We start from the raw sequence: 20,479 nt of genomic DNA, 5'->3' as shown, positions 1-20,479 counted from the left end.
TTAGGAGAGACCGGTCAAATTGCATAATGTCGCCAGAGCCTACAAAGAAAAACCCCAAACCCTGACACTTGGGCATCTGGGTCATCTTTGCTTTTTGTTTGAGGCTGTTACCAAGGCGCATCCCGGCGGTGAGAAACAGCAGTAGGAACTTGAATCTTTTTGAATGTCCTGCAGAACTTGTAGCCGGGTGTTTGAGTTACTGCACACACGTGGGCATCCCACCCACTGAAAGCCTGAGGCGGGCCAGCGTCTTTCTGCTTTTATGGAGTTGAGCGCAATGTAGTTTATTCAACTTCATGTGTCACGATATAAATATTGATTAAACACGTTAGTAAGGAGTGGGTTTGCTTCCCAATCATAGAGTGGTTTGGGTTGGAAGGGACCTTTAAAGACCATCTAGTCCAACTCCCCTGCCATGGGCAGGGACCCCTTCCACTGGAAGGGCTGGATGCTAATGCAGGATGCTGACCTGATTAATATCCCTGTGAATGCAAACTTGTCTTCCTTGGAAGGGGGTCAGCTGCCTAACAGATTCCTGAGAGGGCCAACTTCTGGGTGCAGAATTCAAGAAAGGGAGATACCATGGTACCAAAAAAAAAAAAAAGAAAGAAAGGAGAGAGAAAAAAAAAGAGAGAGAAAAGGAAAAAAGCAAGCACGGAAATATAACTCTTCAGTTATATTTCTGAGGTGACAGTGCCATCCGTCACCATCATCCGGTGGCCTGGAGGACATCCTGAGGTCCTTCACCAGCTCTGACTGTTATTCTGTACTGATTAAAAAACTGGATGTGTAATGGGCTATTGCGGGGGGACTTGCTGACTTGAAATCTGTTTGCATTCAGGAGCCATGCTGGGAATCGTTTTAGGTAGTCTGTCTGTGGGTTTCGATGCTCTCCAGCTGTGTGTGTCTGTTAGTCATAAACATGTTTTCTCCTCTTTCCTGTTAGCATGGCGGGGAGAGCATTAACGTGCGGGATGGGGAGGGAACACGTACTGAGCATGCAGGCAACTGGCAAAACTGACTTTCGTCAGCAGCTGCCTGCAGTGCTTCTTGCCGGCGTGGGTACTAAGTTTATCATCTGAGCTGGCAAAATGTTGCGGGGTTTTGCTTGCTCTGATTTTCATATAAAATGCAGCATCTCTTAAGGAGAAATTTGAGTTGAAGGAATTATATTTTCAAACTGGCTTACAATACTGCTTTCTATTTTGCTTCTGGAGAGTAGAAATGGCACGTTGTGGCCCAGCCCAGCTCTGAAGGAGAGGGGAACGTTCCCGGGTGGGTTTTCATGCCCCGCGTGAGGAGGGGCAGCCATGCCCCGCTGTGGGCAGCTGTGCCCTGCTGACCCGTGGACTCCCACGCTGCCACCCAAACACGGCCGGGCTCGCTGTGCACTGCCTGGGGGTGGCCTGGCTGCACCAAAGTAGAAGTCAGGCATAAAAATCAGAGAGGGATGAGTTTCCTCCATCTCCCAAAGGAAATTAAATCTCTGTGGCCAAGAAACACGTGGCTGCTGTGGTGCTAGTGAGCTGGACATAGAGCCTGAGCACGTGTTTTCACATGGGAGCATCTTGCTCCGGAGAACCAGTGAGCCGCTCCTCCTTCCTCCTTGGCTTCTTGTACATAGAAGTAGAATAATAATAAAAGAAGAAAAAAACCCAACAAAACAACTCTTTGTGAGCAGTGAAGTCTTGAGGAGTTTTCAAGCCAAGAAAATACATTCACTTTTGTGAAGTGTGAAAAACCAGAGCTCGCCATAGCCTTTTGAAAAGTCCAGTTCTCTGTGCCACTTGGGAGAAGTGTAATTGGTAAAACTACAGAAAAAATGATGGCAAGGCCATGTTACTCAGTCTGTGAGCGCAAGTAAGGGAGCTTCAGCTGGCCAGCACGAGAGTTGTACCTGCAGAGCAGTCGTCCCTGCCACCAGCAGCTGAGCTTTCCTCAGTGGTGGCTACTTGGGAACATAGAAAGGGGGTGAGCACAAACAATAACTGGGAGAGGTGCAGAAGCTCAGAACACCAGTTTTTCTTTTACTGGGGGAGGCTGGGAGCTACCTGAATCACGCAGAATAAAAGTGTAGCTCTGCTGTCACGGCTTGTTTTGAGGACCTTGATCACAGCTCCACAGAGATGGTACCAGAGGGAGGGGACAGGGATGGATGAACGAAGGGATCCAAGATGGGGTTAGAGCTCGGCATGGTGTGGGACGTGCACCCGCGGTACCACGTATGGGCTCCCAGGAGCAGCAGTGCCTGGCGGTGGCTGCTGCCTCTCGCATGCGAGTGAACAGCCGTGTGTGACAGCCCAGGGTCTGCAGGCAGGGAATTGCGGCTTCGGAGGGTCCCGTGGGCCGGCACTCGGGCTCTGCGGTGTATATAATGCTGCTGATGCATGTGGGACAAGGATCTGCTCGTAGCACTCTTGCTTCCAGCAGGTTTGTTTTCTTTGTTCAAGCCACGCAGGTGCTGGGTGTTTGAGTTAAAAACCTTTGCAAAATGAAGGACAGGGCTGAGTGCTCTCCTGCAACATATGGAGGAGCTGAAGTTAAAGAGGAGTTTAATTGATGTTTACTAGATAGTTTGCTCTAACAGATGAGAAAACAAGCCACGTCCCAGGTCTGATTTTTTTCCACTTATACAGGTGTAAATTAGAAGCAACAGTGCTGAATTAAACGTGGCAAAAGCACCATACATGGGAGGTGAACCGAGAAAAGCCACACTCTTGGAGCTTGTCATTTGTCCCTTTTGCACTGAGCCCAGGGGAACTTGTGGGGCTGATACATTCGTATTTGCTTGTGCAGGAGTCTGTGGATAAATGAGGTTGCTCAGAAATTAAAGATTTTACAGGGACAGATGATCTCTTCTCTTTGGCTGTCTGCATCACCTGGGGTGAGCAAGGGAAATTTGGCTTTATTCTTTATTCCTTCTGTCTGAATTCAAAGTTCAGACTGGTGCTGTTTGACTGCTGTGATGCTGCTTCTTCTCCCAAGTCAGCGTCTCTATTTGCTGTACACACTCAAAAATAATTTTCTGAAGAGCCTGTGTTTATTTTGCTCACTCCCGGTATTCTAAATTGACCTAAACTTGCAATAAAATGCTGCAGTTTTAGCCACCGAAGCCAGGTTGGTCCATCTGCGTCCTGCCACACACACAACTGGGGCCTGAAAAGAGACCATAAATCCCTACTTGTCAGGCTGGCATGTGTCTTCATTACCACTGCCACCAGGTACCCAACCTGATGGCTGTCCCACCAAGCAGAGCGAGGACCTGCAGCTGCAAAAGCCAAGGCTGCACCTGGACTTTCCTTCTCCTTCTATCCAAGCTGACAAACCCCGGCAGGGCTGTACCGGGTTGAAGGGCTGTTCTTGCCGTGCCGCACAGTTGATGCGTGCACCTCGCCTGTGCTATGGGGATGGCACGGGGCCCCATGTGCAAACTGCTGGTGGTGGCCAAGGATCACCTGAATGAGGGGGCAAGGTCTCCCCTGCAGAATCCCTCCTCCCCTGACACCCTGCTGTCACCTTTGTACTTTCCCAGACCGCTGCCCGCCCGCGGCCGACGAGCCCACCTCCCCAAAGAAGGCGAAGAGCATCCCCGACCACCGTGACTTGGAGAGCTGGTTCTCGCCCCCTTCCCCCGAGTGGGCCACCGTGAGGGTCATCCCCGAGGAGGAGATGACCGAGCACAACCTTCTCGCTGTCCGAGTCATGGTCACCAGTGATGCAAGCAGGTAATTTAAAATACAAGTAAGCCTATAAAAACCCCATAAGAGCAGCTTGGTTTTCTCTGGCACACAAAGGAAAAATGTAACAAACATAGTACTGAATGTATGTACAGTTGGAGAAAAAAGAAAAAGAAAACCCACTCAGAATAACAATTGTTCTTTACCGCAGCCATAAATCCCCCTGACACATGACTCACTTTGCAGGAAATCTTCAAACATTCGCATCCCACACAGAGGCCTGAATCAGAGAGAAAAACATGGCCCTGATCAGCTCGGGTTCAGCTCTTTGCATACCAGTAAATGTGAGTTCAGGCATCAGGGCAGTGGGTGTGTTGTGGCAAAAGGTGGATCCTGTGACACGGTCCTCTCCCACTTGGGCATCATCCCACAGCTGTGCACCCCGGGCCTCTCCCAGGGCATTTGAGGGCCTGCCCGCCCCTAAGACATCTGAAATTGGATGCTTGGGTAGCTGTCAGAGGAAGCCTGATTTCTGCATGCAAATTAGAATATATTGGCTTTCTGGGCAGGATTCTGTGGGTGTTCATTCTGTCTAAAGATTAGATTGGTATCTCCTGAGTAAAGCAGTTTTCCTCACTGAGAACTAAAAAAAGAAGAGAAGGAGGGGGGAAAAAAGGGGGAGGAAGCAAACCCAAAGCCAGCTGTTGCAAACATGGAGCTATTGCTCTGTAAGGAAGCTCATTCAAATTCTTGATGTCCTTTAGAACAGCTCTTGGTGGTGTTGCATGTAGCTTGTAGAGAGCAGCGCTTTTAGGAATGCAACTTTCTGCCATTCTCTGCAGTGGTTTTAAATGGCATTTGTGCTCTGCTGCATGGGTTGGGGTGTTCCTCAGGGGGAGGATGAACCTCTCCAGGGTTCCTCTCCCACAGGGGGCTGCGAGCTCAGGGAAGGGTTTCCTACATGGTTCCCTGCGGACCATGTGCTTGTATCCCTCGCTAATACCCTCTGGCTCGTGGTGCCCCCTCGGCGTGCGGGCAGGGATGAGAGTTGGATAATCCCTCCGATCAGAGGGATCAGCTCCCTTCCCTGCGGCAGCCCCCACGGCTGGATAGTGAGGACCCTGGTTCCCCGCCAGCGGGACGCAGTACAAGGAAGGGGTGACGCCGCATCTGTCACTGGCACAGCAGGTGCCAGCGGCTCTGAGGTCAGCCTCTTGCCGCTCCAGCGGGCCAGCCCCTGCCTAAAAATGGGGGATGAGAGAAATAGTAAGTGACAAATGGCACTGCTGAGCTGGCTGCCAGGCACTCGGTGGGATGGGGGAAACAAGCAGGTCAGTGACACAGCTTTGCAGTTCAGGCTTTAGGTGTGCGTGAATAATGAGCGCGCCTATCAAGCAGAGATCAGAGGAGAACCCTCATACTATAGCACTTACCTCCTTGCCAGCCAACAAAAATAAACATTTTGCTCTTTAAAACAGAAATATGTCAATCAATGTTAATGGCAGGCCTTTTGTGTGGCGCTCTGCCCAATCTCAGTGTGGTATCTCTCCATCGACGCAGCATCTCAACTATCAAAGACTTTGTACATTTATATATTTTTATATACATCTGTATGTTCGACACAGCTCTAAAGACACCTAAACAGTATGTGTTAGTAGTGAAATTTGAGGCCACTCTGCTCCAGCCTACTGAGAGAGCAACGCACCTGGAGCTGCGCTCCCATCCTCGCTGCCTTGCCAGCCCCGCTGCTGGTTTGATCTGGGTGAAGCAGGGGTGCAGGACTGGTGGGCGCTACCTCTATGGCATTTACCCCTGGCGTTATACCATCTGCAGCCTTTCCTTTAGCTCTTCTTCCTCCTGCCTCCTGGGCTGTGCCTTGGGCTGTTACAGTGACTCTTTACTTTCTACAAAGCAGTGCTACACAAACACGAAGCAGCTTTCTCCTGCCACGCCAACAGGACTACTCACAGCGTAAGCGACTCTTCTCTTTTAAGGTAGAGCTATTAATCATCACAATAAATCTATTTGATTAATCTGTTAATCATCACATAAATCTACAAATTAGCTTAGCAGTATTGTTTGCATTAAAAATAGGCTGAATAGGATGGTGGCACGCTTATTTATGGTGATGGGAACGTGGTCACTTCAGAAGGGCCTGAAAGTGCTGTTCCCTACACTCTGGCCTTTAGAGATGAAAGAAATCCCATGATCATTGAACAAAGGATTAATAATCACCTCAAACGGTCGTTCTCCTGCCCAGAGGCACGGTCACAAAGTGTGTGCTATTCATATGTGTTTGTGTGGCATATTTTTAATTATATTTAAGAAAGGGGATGCCAAAATCTGCCTTTGTGATCAGTTCAGGTGCCTCATTGCACTCACTGTTCCGTGGGCTGTCCCAGTGGCTCCCAGAAATGAGGAGAGTTTGTTTCCTTATTTCCTACAGACGCCTTTTGAAGGCTGCTCACGTAGCTTCATTAGGTCTTCTCCTCTCTAGACTAATGCTTACAATTTTCTCCAAATTCTTGCCTCAGCCCTGTTTGCTGGGCTGGTGGCCATCCTCAGCCCTTTCCTCCAGGCTCTTTTCTCCTCTTGAATTGCAGCACCCAGAAGTGGGGTCAGGACCAAGCACAGCCTCTTCTGGTCCAAACCCCTCCCCATGGCTCTGCGAGGTGCCCGGCGCGCAGTAAGAAATGATGCTGTTGCAATAACAAAGAACAAAATACCCGAGTTTTACAGAAGTCTCATCCGAGCTGTCTGTCCTGAGTGCTGAATTAAATAGGTTCTTATTTATTGTCTCAGCTCTGAGACATACCTGCAAAGCTTTTATTTTGAAAGGTGGTGTTTTATCATATTTGATGTTCTGATTTAGAAACCACCAAAATAGATGGTTTCAGGCCAATGCCAGCGCGGTGTCATCTGTCACCTTGCGGCTGAAACAGCTGATGCTGCCGGATTTCCAGCAAGGGTTCCCCCAGACTGCTGAAGGGATTTCCTCCCCCTCCTTGGCTTCATCTTCTTCTGGTGAAAAGTGTAGAGTTTTGTCCCTTGTGCCTTGCTCCTAGGCCAATTACAGCATTGCAAATGCTGTTTCCCTTTCTTCATCTTGGTGCCCAGCCTTGCAGGCAGAAGGGCCCGTCCCGGCTAACGGAGCAGTGTGGGGTTTCACCCTCAGTCTCCCTCAGCAGCAGTTTGATTCCAGGTGCTGAACACAGTGGTTGTGGGTGCGAATCCGGGCAGCAGAAGCATGATGGGAATAGGGATATCTCAGCTGCACCTAGGGCAAATTATGGTCCTGTAATAACGACGATGAAAAATCAAAATGAGGATGTCGGCTCTGGCTGCAAAACGTCTATTTCTCTGCGACCTGCGCTGCTGTCAGTGCTGATGCCGGAGCTTGTTGCACTGAAGGGGAACAAATACTTCCATGCTATGCATCTTCTGAAATGTCCCACTTTCTTTCTGTCTTGCCCTTTTTCCCTGTAGCTCTGAGCTGGAGTCTGATTTTAATGGCGACTCGTCAAACTCAGAAGTGAGCGAAGGACAGACCTCGCTGCTGGAGCCCCCCACCTGCCCGAGACCTGCCCAGAGGTGGCCATCGCTCACCAGGAGCCCTGTGGCACCAGAGGAAAGCCCTAGAACATCCAAAGTTGCTGATGGTAAGCAGCATCCCAACCCAGGAATGCTCCAGCAGCCTCTCCTGAGGGCTGAAGTCAGGGTTGGAGGGAGAGGTTTTGAAGCGGAGGCCGTTGCCTGCAACATGGTGAAGTTGTACCTGTTAATGGTGTCTTCATTTGTGGGATTTCTGTCTTTTGGGTGCTGTAACTGAAACAATATTTCCATGATGCAGGGTAACCTGGGATAGTTGTGCCTTGTGCTTAGCTTTGCAGGGGTGGGATGAATGTTTGCCCACCGGTAAGAAGTTTGGATGTTATTAGCAGTCAATGCGATATCTGCAGTATTGCCTAAGCAAGGGTGATGTTGGGAAGCACTAGAGAGCTCTGCTTCATTCAATTTGTATTTGTATCAGTAGCTGCTTACAATTTTTGCATCCAGTGAAAGAACATGGAGGAAAGGATATAGCTAGGTGTTAGGCAGGGAGAGGTTTAGGAACGTTCTGCCTCCAAAGGGAAACTTCTTTCTGGAGCTGGAGAAGGTCAGAACTAAAAGATGTGCTAAAAACAGCCAAAGCAATGTTTTTGCAGAAAATAAAAGGCCATCAGCATTCATTTCTTCCCATCTCCCACCACCCCCAGATCCATATATGCATTTTTAATCCAAACAGAAAAGAGGGGATTTCATACAGCAATTCAAATTGACTCTTGAATAATGAAGCCCTTGTTTAGGGCAAAAAACCAAGGGCAGCAGCAAACCCCAAAGCGTGCCCAGCAGCGTCTGACCCCATGCAGTCACTGAAGGATTCTACCCATTTTCCTCCCCAATTTCATGCTCTCTCTCCCACCTCTAGCTGATAAGGTCACCTTCCTCCCCACCGTGCCAGCCGTGTTATCTACATCTTCACGATCTCTCAGCTCTGCGTCCTCACCCAGCTGCATTACAGCATCCCTCAGTTCTTTACCCCTTCAGCCTGTCCCCTCGCCCGTCTGTCTGTCTGCCTGCCTTTCTGCTCGGCCGGGGCTGGTTTGGGGACAAGCGGGAAGGGTGACGAGCTCTCCTCTGATCCTCTCCCCGCCCCCCCCAGCTGGGGCCGGCGTCGGGTGCGCGCTGCCCCCTCCCGGCCGCTGCCGGGGGAGAGGGACCGGGACCGGGGGAGCTGTTAGAGAACTAACCCCCCATCGCTTGGTTAGGGTTTGGGTTTATTCCCCTCTCTTTTTTCCCCTCTCTTTTTTCACTCTCTGGCTTTTGCTACATTAGCTGACCGTGTTTGTCTTCCGTTTCTCTTCAGCGCTGCAGAGAGCCAACAGTTTTCACTCCACAGCATTAAATAAGTATCAGAATTGGAGAAGAAAACTCCAAACAAGTGAGTAAAGCCTGAGAAGCGATTGCATTTTCTATTTATACTGTATCCTGTTTTCCTGTCTCTTAAATGTCTGTTTCTCCTTCTTTCTTTAAAAGTTTTGTATTTTTTTTCATCACTAGCTGGGAAAACGGAGATCGAAAATCCACCAAATATTTCTTTTCCACTTTCTTGTCCTGAAAAGATCTGACTCCCTTTTTGCATGACTGTTACCTACATTATTACCCCCACTGGCACATTGCGCCTGCGCTAATTCTCCAGCCAAGAAAATGCACCGATATCTGAGAGCCACATATTCTGTCTCTAGCCCTGCCTGCGCTGATTGCTTTTGATTAGGTGCAATGCTGGGTCTAACAGTTTGAGTATTACATATTAGAAATGCTCCTGGAGGTGCCCATTTACACTTATCTGCAGGTGCTCTATCATTTCTTTTGTTGGGGGGGAGGGAAAAAAAAGGGCAATGTTTCAGGGTTACTGAAAGGAAGAGAGTACTAACAGCCATCCCAAGAGGTGAGCTGGTGGAAATGAGCGTTACTAGTTCTTATCCTCTGGCAGTTTCACTTGGTTTGGGCTGACCATCCCTGCCCATGGGAATTGCACGAGAATGCAGTGATTTCAGTAGTGATCAGGTCCGTGCTCAATTCACTTCCAATACACAGTACGGTCATTCCTTGCAGCTGGGGCTGCATCTGAATAATCCTCCTGGGCTGTGGTCCCAAAACAAGCCAGCCATCCCCAGTTACACCTCTGCTGCTCATAGCAGGGTCGCCTGCCTGTCTTGGCACAGCCCCTCTGCAAGTGCACCCTGTGCCTGCCCAGTCCCCACTACGGACTCGCAGGTACCTGCCAGCATTGATCATACCAGTATGGGAGCCGGGCGACCTCCCCAGCATCCCAAACCCTCTCAACACTTGGTTAGAAATGCAGTGGTATCTGTTAGGTTGGGGTGTTGACAGCCTTAAGCATAAAACATGAAGGTACAGCAATGGAAAGAAAGGATTTGTGCATGTGACCGAGTGCCATAGTTTCTGGGCATGGAGACAGCGGGTTTTAGGGAATGGTGGTGACAGCGGCTCTTTAACCCTGCCCTCAGCTGCCCTCTGCAACGAGGGGGATTTCTGCTGCCGCTCAGAGTCCCAGTTGCCTTCAGAGAAGTTAAGGCTCTGCTCCTGAAACAAGTAGGATCCCTGTATGTGTGTTACGGGACCAGCATTCAAGCAGAGGCACCTCGGCTTGCTTGGTTTGAGTGCACAAACAAGGTTCAAGGTTATTTCCAAGTATCCGCTGTGGAATGAATTTTTCTATCTCAAAAAAAGGAGACAAGCTGCATCTCTCCTTCCTTGCAGCGGGCTCGCACCTGGGTCAGATGCTTTCAGGTATACATAAGTCCGGTAACTACCAACCCCATGGTCTCTTGGAGGCCTCTGGTGCCACATGTCTGGGATATCTCAGTAGAGGAGGCACAGGGCTATTTCTTGGTCCTGAGAGGATGCTCCCACCAAGCTGGACTACATCGAGCCATCCCCTGTGACAGGCTGTCCCCAGAGAGGCAGCTGTGGCAGATGGACAGGCAGACGGGCTGTGATGGGGCTGTGTTCCCCAGGGTTCACCACATCCGAGGCGCAGGGGACTAGCCATGCCTGCGAGGCTTCTCTGGAGCAGTCGTGCGGGATGTCCCACCTGGGGGAAGGCTGTACCATGCCTGGGACGGGAAGGCAGAGCAGGGTGCCCTTGAAAAGTCTTGTAGCATCTCTGTCAGCCTCAGGGCTGTCTCTGAGCATTTGAGGACTGGCTTATAATCAGGTGTTGTCTTCACCAAAGGCTTGGATTTAAAAATCTTGCCTTAATTGATCTCAGTTTTTAAAAGAGCAAACTAAAATGATGCTTATTCGAGGTCTGAGGGGGAAAAAAGGAACGACTGTGAGAGAGGGGAGGAGACAGGGAGCCACTCTTAATTTCGATTCATTTTCAGCTTGTTCCCAGCAAGTGCTTTATTTAATCGTTTGCCAGTTAATTTTCCCATTATTTTATTAAAATCTTCGTGTGCCTCCAAAGGGCTCTAGAGGGAGCTAAAAGCCTTTGAGAGGGAAGTGACGCGCTGCATGAATTTGTCTCAATCTCAAGCATACTGTTGAAATGAGGTGTAAAGCACATTCAGCGTATACTGGGAACAGAATAAAGGCATTTTTTACTCTCTGGAGGAACACTGTAAGTCTTAGTTTCTATATTTAATCCACTTAATATTTGGTTACAAGAATTCATATGATCATCAGTCACATGAAAGAAAAGTCTGTCTTCTTTTCAGACTTATTTCCCAAAACACATATGTTTCATAAACAGCATGAAGTACACGGCCAAGGAAAGGAAATCATTGTCATGGTTATATTGGCTGAAAGGCTCAGAGCAGGATATTACCTTTCAAAATCTTTAATCCCCGTCACAAGGCCACAGGGAACACCACGCTCTTAATTTATCTTGGTCACTTGGAGTAGCTTTTGGGCCAAGCAGAGCATGATAATGCTCAAGGGAACTTCTTTTTTTTTAAAAAAAAAAAAAAAAAAATATCCTTTTTTGAATGTGAAGCTACAAATATGGGTTCAGCATTTTGGTGGGAATAAATCCATTCTCTCTGTGAAAGCCGGCAAGCTGTGGTGTCTTTGCACAAAGCCACGTTCTCGCGTGTGCAGGCCCTGTCCTTGTCAGTGAATGCAGGTCCACGAGAGCTGTGGTGGGGAGCAGTTGTCCCCATGGGCACGGGCAGGTGCCGTTCCCCTGCAGACTGGGTGGGTTCCCCTGGGCTGTGGGTCTTATGCTCTCAACAGCTTTAGGGCTGTGGCTGATGGAGTGGTTGCATCTCACCTCGGTGTGCTGAGCCATGACGTTTGCCCGTGTCAGGAGGCAAAGGGCTTTAGTGGACCAGGCTAAACCCCCCTGGCTCACTTATACAGGTAACAATGGGGCTTCTTTAATCCCAATTCTGGATTCTCATGTTTTCCCATGGCTCAATTCGCTATATAGAATGTAAAGGTCAGCCCTTGGTTGCTGGTCCCTGCGGGAGTTCCTTAATGAACTCCAGTGCATCGTTTCCCTCAGTCCTTGACTGAATGTAACAAATTGCATCAAGATTGGCAATGAGCAGGTGAGATGCTGAGGGGAAAGAAAATTTGGCCTCTCTCCCTGGTTTGCCTTCTCTGCAGTCCCTGTTCAGGAACTGTCTTCTCTGTCTGGCATGTTGCTTTTGTCCTTGCACAGCTTTTCATCCCTGCGTACAAAACCCAACGCCTGCTTTGGGAACCTTTGTGGGTTTCAGAACTAATAATTGGGCTTGGGAGTTAATAATTCAGCTGTAAATATACTTGTCATGTTAAAGCTTGACATGGTAATATCTTGGCGCAGGGATACTTTTCTTCTGTGCAAATATTATTTATGATGTAAAATTCCCACAGGCACAAAGATTAGAGAGCTCTCCTGACTACCTTCAGGTACAAGTTACCTCCCTACTTTTTTCTTCCAGTAGGTCTTAGTCTGTGTGTGCTAGTTTTAGCAATTAGTTACCTTGCCTGATCCTGGGAGAGCCCCAGGGCGCTGCCCGTTTGCCTGGCTTGGGAGTCGGCAGGACTGTTTCTGTCCGTACTGCCTGCAGGTAGTTGCATTTCCCATTTCTTTCCCACTCTGACAGGCGGCACTCTCAGAAGTCATACGTTTTCTTAATTTCTCAGAATTACCCAAAGCTTCAAAAGTCGCTGGGTTGGACTGCCTCTGCTTTTAAGGCCTGGAAGCCCTCTAAAGAGGGCTGATTTTCCAGAAAGTTTCCTGGAACTCAAAAGCTTCTTCACTACGTCCAGGCAAAAATTGGAAGCGGTTCAGATCCACTGCTGAAAATGTCAACATGTGTTTGGCACAGCGTGCACGCACATGTGAGCGAGGTCATAAACTTCATTACTGTAGGTCCGGATGACTTCTTAGCTTTCTACACTCGTTCTTTAATTGCAAAATTTATCTAAGACAAAAGCAATAGAAATGTGATGGTAAAACTTGTGTCTTTGGCAGGTTTCCCTCTACTGTCCAGTAAGAAACCTGGGCTCCACGGGAAGGACAGTGCAGCCAACTGTACAAGTGGTCCTGGGGAGGATCACTCCCGAACACAGGTACAAGGAGAACTGTGCACAGCCAGAACTACTGGCATGTCTGCTCTTAGCAGGCTGTCTGAGCGTCCTCTGCTCTTTCAAATAGTTTTGTCAATGACTAAAGTTGAAGTTATGCCTGTGCTATATACAGGGAAGAGCCTTTGATGCTCTGATTGATATAACCATACCCAAATCAGGCAGCTAAGTGGCATTTGCTTTCTGTGGGACTTGGACCTCGATCGCGCTGGGAGTTAGGCACTAACCCGGTGCATCAGCCAACATGTAGGCACCAACACCTTGCCCTTCCCTTAGCTGCTGCTGGGATTTCCTTTGTGCCACAGTTTCTGCACAAAGGCGAGGAAACCTCCCAAATCTCTGTCCTCTGGTGCTCCCGAGCTGGCTGTTGGTCTGCCCATGTGCTTGTAGAGCTGGATGGAGACAGCTCTCGGTGTGTGGCAAGGCTGGGTGCCAGCAGCAGTGGGATGAGAAGGGACCGCATCTGGGTGGTTTAAATGCCACTTCCATCACCAGGGAAAGGCAACTGCCAGCACTGGCCTTGGGGAATGTATTTGGGATCCAAGGTAAGGGGTCGCATAGCGCCAGCCATAAGCAACATGGCACAGGAGCCTGGGTGATTTCGGGCCATTACAGCCCTTATACGTAGATGTGTCTGTGTCTAATGTTTACTCCTTGCGTATGGTGGGCAGAAGACTTCTCCTAATTTGCAGTAGGCTTCTGACTCATAGAATCATAGAACGGTTTGGGTTGGAAGAGACCTTAAAGATGATCTAGTTCCAAACCCCCTGCCATGGGCAGGGACACCTCCCACTAGACCAGGCTGCTCAAAGCCCCATCCAGCCTGGCCTTGAACACCTCCAGGGATGGGGCATTCACAGCTTCTCTGGGCATCCTGTACCAGTGACTTCATGCCTCCTATAGCTCAGGAGCATCTTCAGCTTCCGTCAGGACCTAGGATTTCCTTTGTATTTTCTGCTTTTTTTAATTCTTTTTTTTTTTTTTTTTTTAAGGCTGAGGAAGGGTGGGCCTGCCCTAAGTGCAATGCTACAGCAGGAGTCATGACCAACCATTCTGAGCAAAGGGCAGCACGTACCCCGGACTCGGAGCTGGGTGGAACGGGGACCAGCCCATGTCCTCTGTGTTCTAGCCCGTTGTCCTCACCCTTGGGTTAAAAATTATTAAAGTTCTTGACCTCAGGTCTGTGTTAGAAAATCAATCTTCCATGTCCACGGTACTGGTTGAAATCCGGTCCAGGACAATAAGGCCAGGAAGGGAACGTCCCAGGGGAGCAGAGCTGCACAATGCTGCCTGGCCACACTGCTCTTAAGGAGAGGTGACTCCATGCAGGTCCTGCTCTATAAGCAGCACTTGGTGGCATTTTTCCTACTCTAAAGAGAGAGGATTAAGAGGGTGTTTGTTTGTTGATTGGTGTCCCTTATGGTTTTTTTAATCTCAGATCTGGCCAATATTAACATTAGTCACCAAATGCAACTGTGAAGCAAGGCGCAATCATTATTGCCTTGCTTCTGATGCTTCTGGAAAATGAGAAGTCAGACAGATTAATGGCTTCACCTGTGTGAATTTGGGAATCTGGCACATAAGCGGAAACAGGAATTGAATCTTCTCACCATACATTATCAGATAGCATTGAGGATAAAATGCTTCCCTTTTAAGAAGTTAAAATCCTAGTTTTGGTCTGCTGGCTGGGTAACGTGGGCATTTATCCTTGTTACTATCTCCAGCAGAAGATTTTAGTGGCTAGAGTAATGAATTTAAATCTTCCCCAAAGGAAAAGTAATCATAAGAGAGAACTAATGGAATTGTTCAAAACTGCCATCTTGCATTTTACAGTCTTTTCTGGGTCACTTCATTCATTCCTACCTGCGCTATGTAAGCATGCAATATTATAAAAGCAGTCGGAGAGGACAGATGATGGTTTCTTTGCTTGCTGGAAACTCTAAGGTGATGCAACAGAAATGCACCCAGGGGAAAAGAGCAGATCTGCTTTTGTTTATTTTCCTGTAGATGGGACTGTTTCTTTCTAAGGAAAATATTAAAAGCAATTCATAAAAATATGACAGATTCTTAACATGAATAACATTATTTTTAGATTATTAAATTTAACTGTAGTATTAGATCTACACTCATAGAGAAATATTAGCCCTCTAGGGAGAAAATATTTTCTTCCTATTGTATTATCATCTACATATGTATGTGTGTATATAAAGAAAATATTATGTTTATTGGTATTGCGTTAAGAGTGAAATTGATTAAAATATTATATGAAATAAAAGATACACTGAACTGCATTTTTCTACCCATAAAATAATCTTCTTTTCATAGTTGGCTTCTTGCAAGAAACCACCAGAAGTTACAAGAGGACATTTCAAACCCTACAGCCCAGTATTTCAAAGAAAAGAAAAAGGCAGAGAGATGCCTGAAGACATCCGTCTCTATGTGCCCCATTGTCCTTTTCAGAGCAGCACCAGAGGTTCTCCACAGACCCCTCCTGGGAATGGGACACTGGCTGCTGATTTTTCTGAGCCTGAAGATATAGATGGTGACATTGGGACATACACAGCCCAGGGCTGGAAGGAAAAAAACCAGAAATATACCCCTGAACAAGATTTTAACAGGAAAACAAAAGTACTGTCATCTCTGGATTTGAAAGAAAAAGATGACAAGAATACAAGGCACCCAGAAGAAAAGTTTGAGCAAGAATTAAAGGAGGCAAAAAAGAGGCTGGTGCTTTGTACTCAACAGCGACCCTTGTCCTGTGGTTCCAATGGGGCAGACTTAGGTGGAAGCAGTCCGTGGTATCGAAACAAAGGAGCAATGGGGACTTCAGAGGAGAAGGATGCTGACTGGAGAAAAGATGTATTCAAACTATCTGGTTGTCCTGTGCCTCTGTTACTTGTGGATGATGCTCAACCAGACGTGAAAGATGCTCTGAGGAGTCCAGATGCAGTTGCCAGGGAGCACGCAGCTGGCCAGCCAAAATCCCCATTGAGGCTCATAGCCAACGTGATCAAGAGGTCCATTTTGGAGCCTCTAACCTCATCTCCAGAAGGACTAAAGCAAGACTCAGACAGCAAAGTCAAAGCCTCTTCAGAACAAGCTTTTTTCAGCTTTCCCAGTACTGCTGACTATTCCCTAAGCCAAAGGAACAGTAACAATAATAGAATAAATAGCACTCAGCCACAGGAACTTAAAGTAAGGGAGTGGGCAGGAGAGTGTTTAGGAAATGGGAGCCCTCCCTCAAACCCATCTCATTTTTCTGTCGGTTCTCAAAAGAGATCTCTAAGGGATTACAGTGAGGATATATCCTTCCCACTCTACAGTCCTCACACCAGGCCTTCCAAGACAACCAGTATACCTCAGAAACCATCTTGCACTAGGATGGAGGATGTCCCAGGTCTCCTAGAAAAGTTCACCTTTAAGGAGACTCCTTCAGGGGCTCCCATGGATGACATATTTATCTCTAATGAAAAGTACCTCCTCCTTTCATCTCCAGAGCCCGAGAACACCTCTAAGGACGATCTGGATGACTCCGCACAGAAGGGTAGTCTTGGGTCGCTCTTTGATAGACTGAGAAGTAAAGTTCGTGATAGAGAAAGCAATATCTTTGTGTCATCTCTGCCTTTCCTGAAGGACCGTTCTCCAGAAGACAGGCTATTTTATCCTTCCACAGGTGAGGGCATGAGTGGAGTTTATTTCTAGTAATAGCACTTAACATTTAAGACCTGTGTGTGATCACATACATATAATCTGTTGTATGTTGTGTTTAATTTATAGTTACTTTCTACATAGGAAGACTTAATAAATATTTTCTTTGGTTAAGATTTAGGAGTTGCTTCTGGTTTAAAGGAGCGGAATGGATTTGCAAGCAGAGGGCAGCTCTCTGGACCCAAGTTTGGTCTCCTGCTCGCTGCTGTTCAAATGTCTTTGGGGCAGGAAAACGTACTCGCCGAGGTGGCAGGAGTGGTGGGGCAGAGGGGGAAGCTGTGCAGAGCGGCTGCTGCTGTGACATTGAGTGTGTTGTAGAAGGGGGTGTACAGCGGGCAAGCAAAAGGACGAGCATGGAGAACCCGAGTGCAGTGCAGAGTACGCTTGCTGCCCTTTCCATGAGGAGCTCACAGACCGAAACAATATGATTGCAACAGCAAGAAGCTTTGCTTTGTGTATCTGCTTTCTCAGCAGGTGTCTCTTCAGCTCTGTCTGCTGTCGCAGTGACCAAACTGTAGACATACTTTTGGGAGCTTTCCGCTGTCATTAATATCACTTTGTTTTTCTATTTGAGAGGAGATAGCACTTATTGTCCTACTCTGACCTATTTGTGAGTCTATTCGGGTAGGGACTAAAAAGCATCGATTTTCATGTTTGCTTGCAAGAACAAGGTTAGTATTAAAATTGCAGATGAGTAAGAAATATTAATGTCAGACAAAGAGTGATCTGAGTAATCTGAGCATAGGCTCAGAAAGAATTAAGCGCAGCTCAGTTTCAGGTATAAAATAGGAGGTATGAGAGCTGCACCCACCTGTCTTTCTCTGCGATCCATCTTTCCACTAGCACACTGCAGAAAGTCACAGTCATTTAACTAAATAACCTATTGAATTTTATTGACATTCCTCTTTGTTTCTTACTTTATTGAATTGCAACCCAAACTGTAACCCCAAAATTGCTGCTGTATTAATGCTGCTGCTACTGCAGCATTAAAATAACAATCTGTATGTAAAATGTGAAGTGGCCGAAATGTTCCCAGTGAGCTGTCAGATCCTTTCTGCTTCAGAACTGCTGCATGCTGTGAGGAAGATATACAGTATACAAGAGACTTGATCTGAAGCTTATTAAAATTGATAGAATAACTCCTCCTCTCGTTCCTGAATTTTTGGATTGGATTCTTGGAGCATCCTTTATCAAACAACTCGCAAAACCAGGTATCCCCATGGAGCTAAGGAGGATGCTAAGGGCCGCACTGAAGCCACAGGGAGCTGCTAGTGTTCACACCTGTCACGCTGTGGTCTCAAACGGGACGCTTTTTCTGAGCCTGTACCTAGCTATCACCCATCGACTAAGCCAAGCTGACTTGCTCTCAACTAAACGTATTATGATAATTGGTATGTTGTGTTCCTACTAAAATGGGAAAAGCTCTTGTTAGGCTTGAATAATGCTATATGTTATATATGTTTAAAATATTTTGGAAAAACATGCTGGTTTAATATGTGCTGCATTCCTCTGCTGTGCAAGCCAAAAGAGGAATCATTAAATTATTATAATTATTGAATATAGGCATTGCAAAGTCTGTTCAGAATAAAAAAATGCAGCTTTGATCTAGCCATTTGCCCAGTAATCTGTCATCTTCCATGTTTCAACACTGCAGCTCACGAACTTTTTCAAACATTCATATTTGAGTAAATCAAACTGGTAAAGAGCCAAGTCCTGCTTGGCTCTCTAAAATGGCATTTCTGTCTCATACTGGCACTTGTCTAAGGCCCAGGCTTGGCAAACTGCAGTCACGAACTGGTGACAAGCTTTATCCCACATGATATGTCATTATTTTTCTCTCTTGAATCTCAGGAAAATTCTTTTATTTAAAGGAAAAAAAAATACTCCCAGCACCTTGCAGGAACCAGTTTAGTGAGTCTCTTTCTCATACTCCTCTTGGCTCTTTTCAGTAGGGCTTTTTTATCCTATTTGAGGCCAGACAGACTCGTTTTGTGCAAGTATGGTTAGTCTTGCATTATGTCGGTGTTTTCTCCCTCAATGGGCTGTTGGCTTGTGGAGCGAAGGAATGAGCTGGGTGATAAAAGTCCATGGGCTTGAGATGAGACTGGGTAAGCTCATTGAAGAGAAATCCACTGAGAATTAATCAGGTGTTTAGAAATCACATCCAATTTAGAAAGCTTCTGAACTGAAAAATGCTTGGAAGCTGGGTGAGTGTTAAGGGGAGGAATGACTGCTGGTGCCTATAGCATTCCTTTAGACACCCGCTGCTGGAGACAGTCTGTAAGGACCTTCAGTCTCACCCCACACATCTACTTCTATATTACGTTGCTCTTCTTTCCCTACATTTTATTTTAGTTACTTCATCTGCAAATACATGTCCAGATGTCTTTCCTATGCTGATGACTTCTGCATTTCGGACCCAGGTGTCTGTCCAAGCTAAAACTATATTCTGTCCTTCTGTCATCTCCTACCAAGTATTCAACCACCAACTTGAAGCTCAGCATGAGGAAGCAGAGATCTTAATTACAGAGCAGCAGATTGCCTGTCGCTCAAACATACAGGTGCAGTTACACCTTCCATATGGGTCATTCCAGCTTCTGATAGACAGACCTGGTCTAAAGACTTCCTGGCTAACACTTTCATAAGAGCTATTCCTTAGAGCCACTTGGAAGTTTTGGCTGTGCAGAGATCTGGCTGCGCAGACCACCCGTGTGGAACCTGGAACCTACACAAATCTTACTGAAGTAACGGGGATATTCATCCACTGTTCATGCACTGTTTTCAGTGAAAGATCAGTTTAAAAAAAAAAAAAAAAAAATTTCCATCTAAGTTTGCCTGTAGAATATACAAATGTCCCCAGATAGCCACACTGGCGTTTCTAGGTGCAATTCCAGATTTTTGATTTACTGCAGAAATATCTCTGAGGCTTTTGTCCTTTGATTCCTCCTTTGTATTCCAACCTGCAGTTAAAAAAAAAAAAAGCCAAACACAAAAACTTGATCAATAAAATTGACCAATCAGATGGTTAACTGTTCTCTCCTGGGGCTACTTGCCCTTTTTAAATTCAAAAAAATGCCAAAGTAACATGTTAGTTATAGATACTAAAAATCATTAATACCACAGAAAGACAACAGGAAAAGAGAGCTAAGCCAGGCTGTATGAGAGTGCTGCAGTCAGCAGTGTTTGGAATGAGACGCAGTAGTGGATCCAGGTTTAGGTTACTTTTAACTTACAGAAAAGAGGCCCACCAAGAAGGGAAGGCCAGCCCACGAAGGTGATTGGTTATTGGCAGACGATTGTGACTCCAGGTTTGCTTCTTGATAGTGATGGAGACGTGGGAGGAAAATTTCTGTCCGTGACAGAGTAGGGATTACCTGAAAACATTCCTAGAATCGTCCCTTAGATGAGATGAGAGTTGTTATAACTCACTTTGTGACTGTGTGTTGTTTACATGGCTCACTTCATTAAGCAGGACAACCAATTCAGCTGATGAGAAAATCAGACACGTTATGAACTCACTTTGATGTTTCTGTGCACTTTGAGGCTGAAAAGGGACTGCTTGCAAATATTTCCAGTTCATACATGGTTCCCGTTACCGCATCTTTGTACCACTGAGAATCTGTGCGATTGCAATGTTCTTGTCAGCTAGGACACTGTTATCTCGGGGATTTCATATTTTAGAAGGGGAACTGAAGCACTACAAGATTAAATTACATGCCTAAGACCGCATGAGAGATCTGTGGAAAAGCAGACATGTGAAGCCAAATAGCTAAGCCCACTCTTGATTTCTACTGGCCTTTCTTTTCATCTCCTACCTCATGCCAATTCCCATCTGGTTTGGGACACCAGTGCCCCAAGAGATACGTATAGCTTTGCCCCCTCTTCTGTAAAACACTGAACTACTTAAAGTGGTCATGATTAATTCCAACAACTTTATAAAAATATAAAAATAT

The 20,479-nt window shown here is 46.8% G+C and overlaps 1 protein-coding gene across 12 annotated transcripts in view; it reads left to right on the top strand.

Annotated features, from left to right (window-relative positions):
* MICAL2 (microtubule associated monooxygenase, calponin and LIM domain containing 2) overlaps positions 1-20,479 on the top strand; it is a 163,352-nt gene that overhangs the window by 122,794 nt on the left and 20,079 nt on the right. For all 12 annotated transcript variants that reach the window (XM_054199191.1, XM_054199195.1, XM_054199188.1 and 9 more), the window contains 5 exons: positions 3,533-3,725; positions 7,164-7,336; positions 8,584-8,658; positions 12,706-12,803; positions 15,144-16,491. In XM_054199191.1, the coding sequence (XP_054055166.1) occupies positions 3,533-3,725; positions 7,164-7,336; positions 8,584-8,658; positions 12,706-12,803; positions 15,144-16,491 (1,887 nt within the window). The remainder of the gene's footprint in view (positions 1-3,532; positions 3,726-7,163; positions 7,337-8,583; positions 8,659-12,705; positions 12,804-15,143; positions 16,492-20,479) is intronic.

The sequence above is a fragment of the Rissa tridactyla genome, chromosome 4 (genome assembly GCF_028500815.1).
Source record: "Rissa tridactyla isolate bRisTri1 chromosome 4, bRisTri1.patW.cur.20221130, whole genome shotgun sequence".
Classification (NCBI taxonomy): Eukaryota; Metazoa; Chordata; class Aves; order Charadriiformes; family Laridae; genus Rissa; species Rissa tridactyla.
This window is presented reverse-complemented; position numbering and strand designations above follow the sequence as displayed.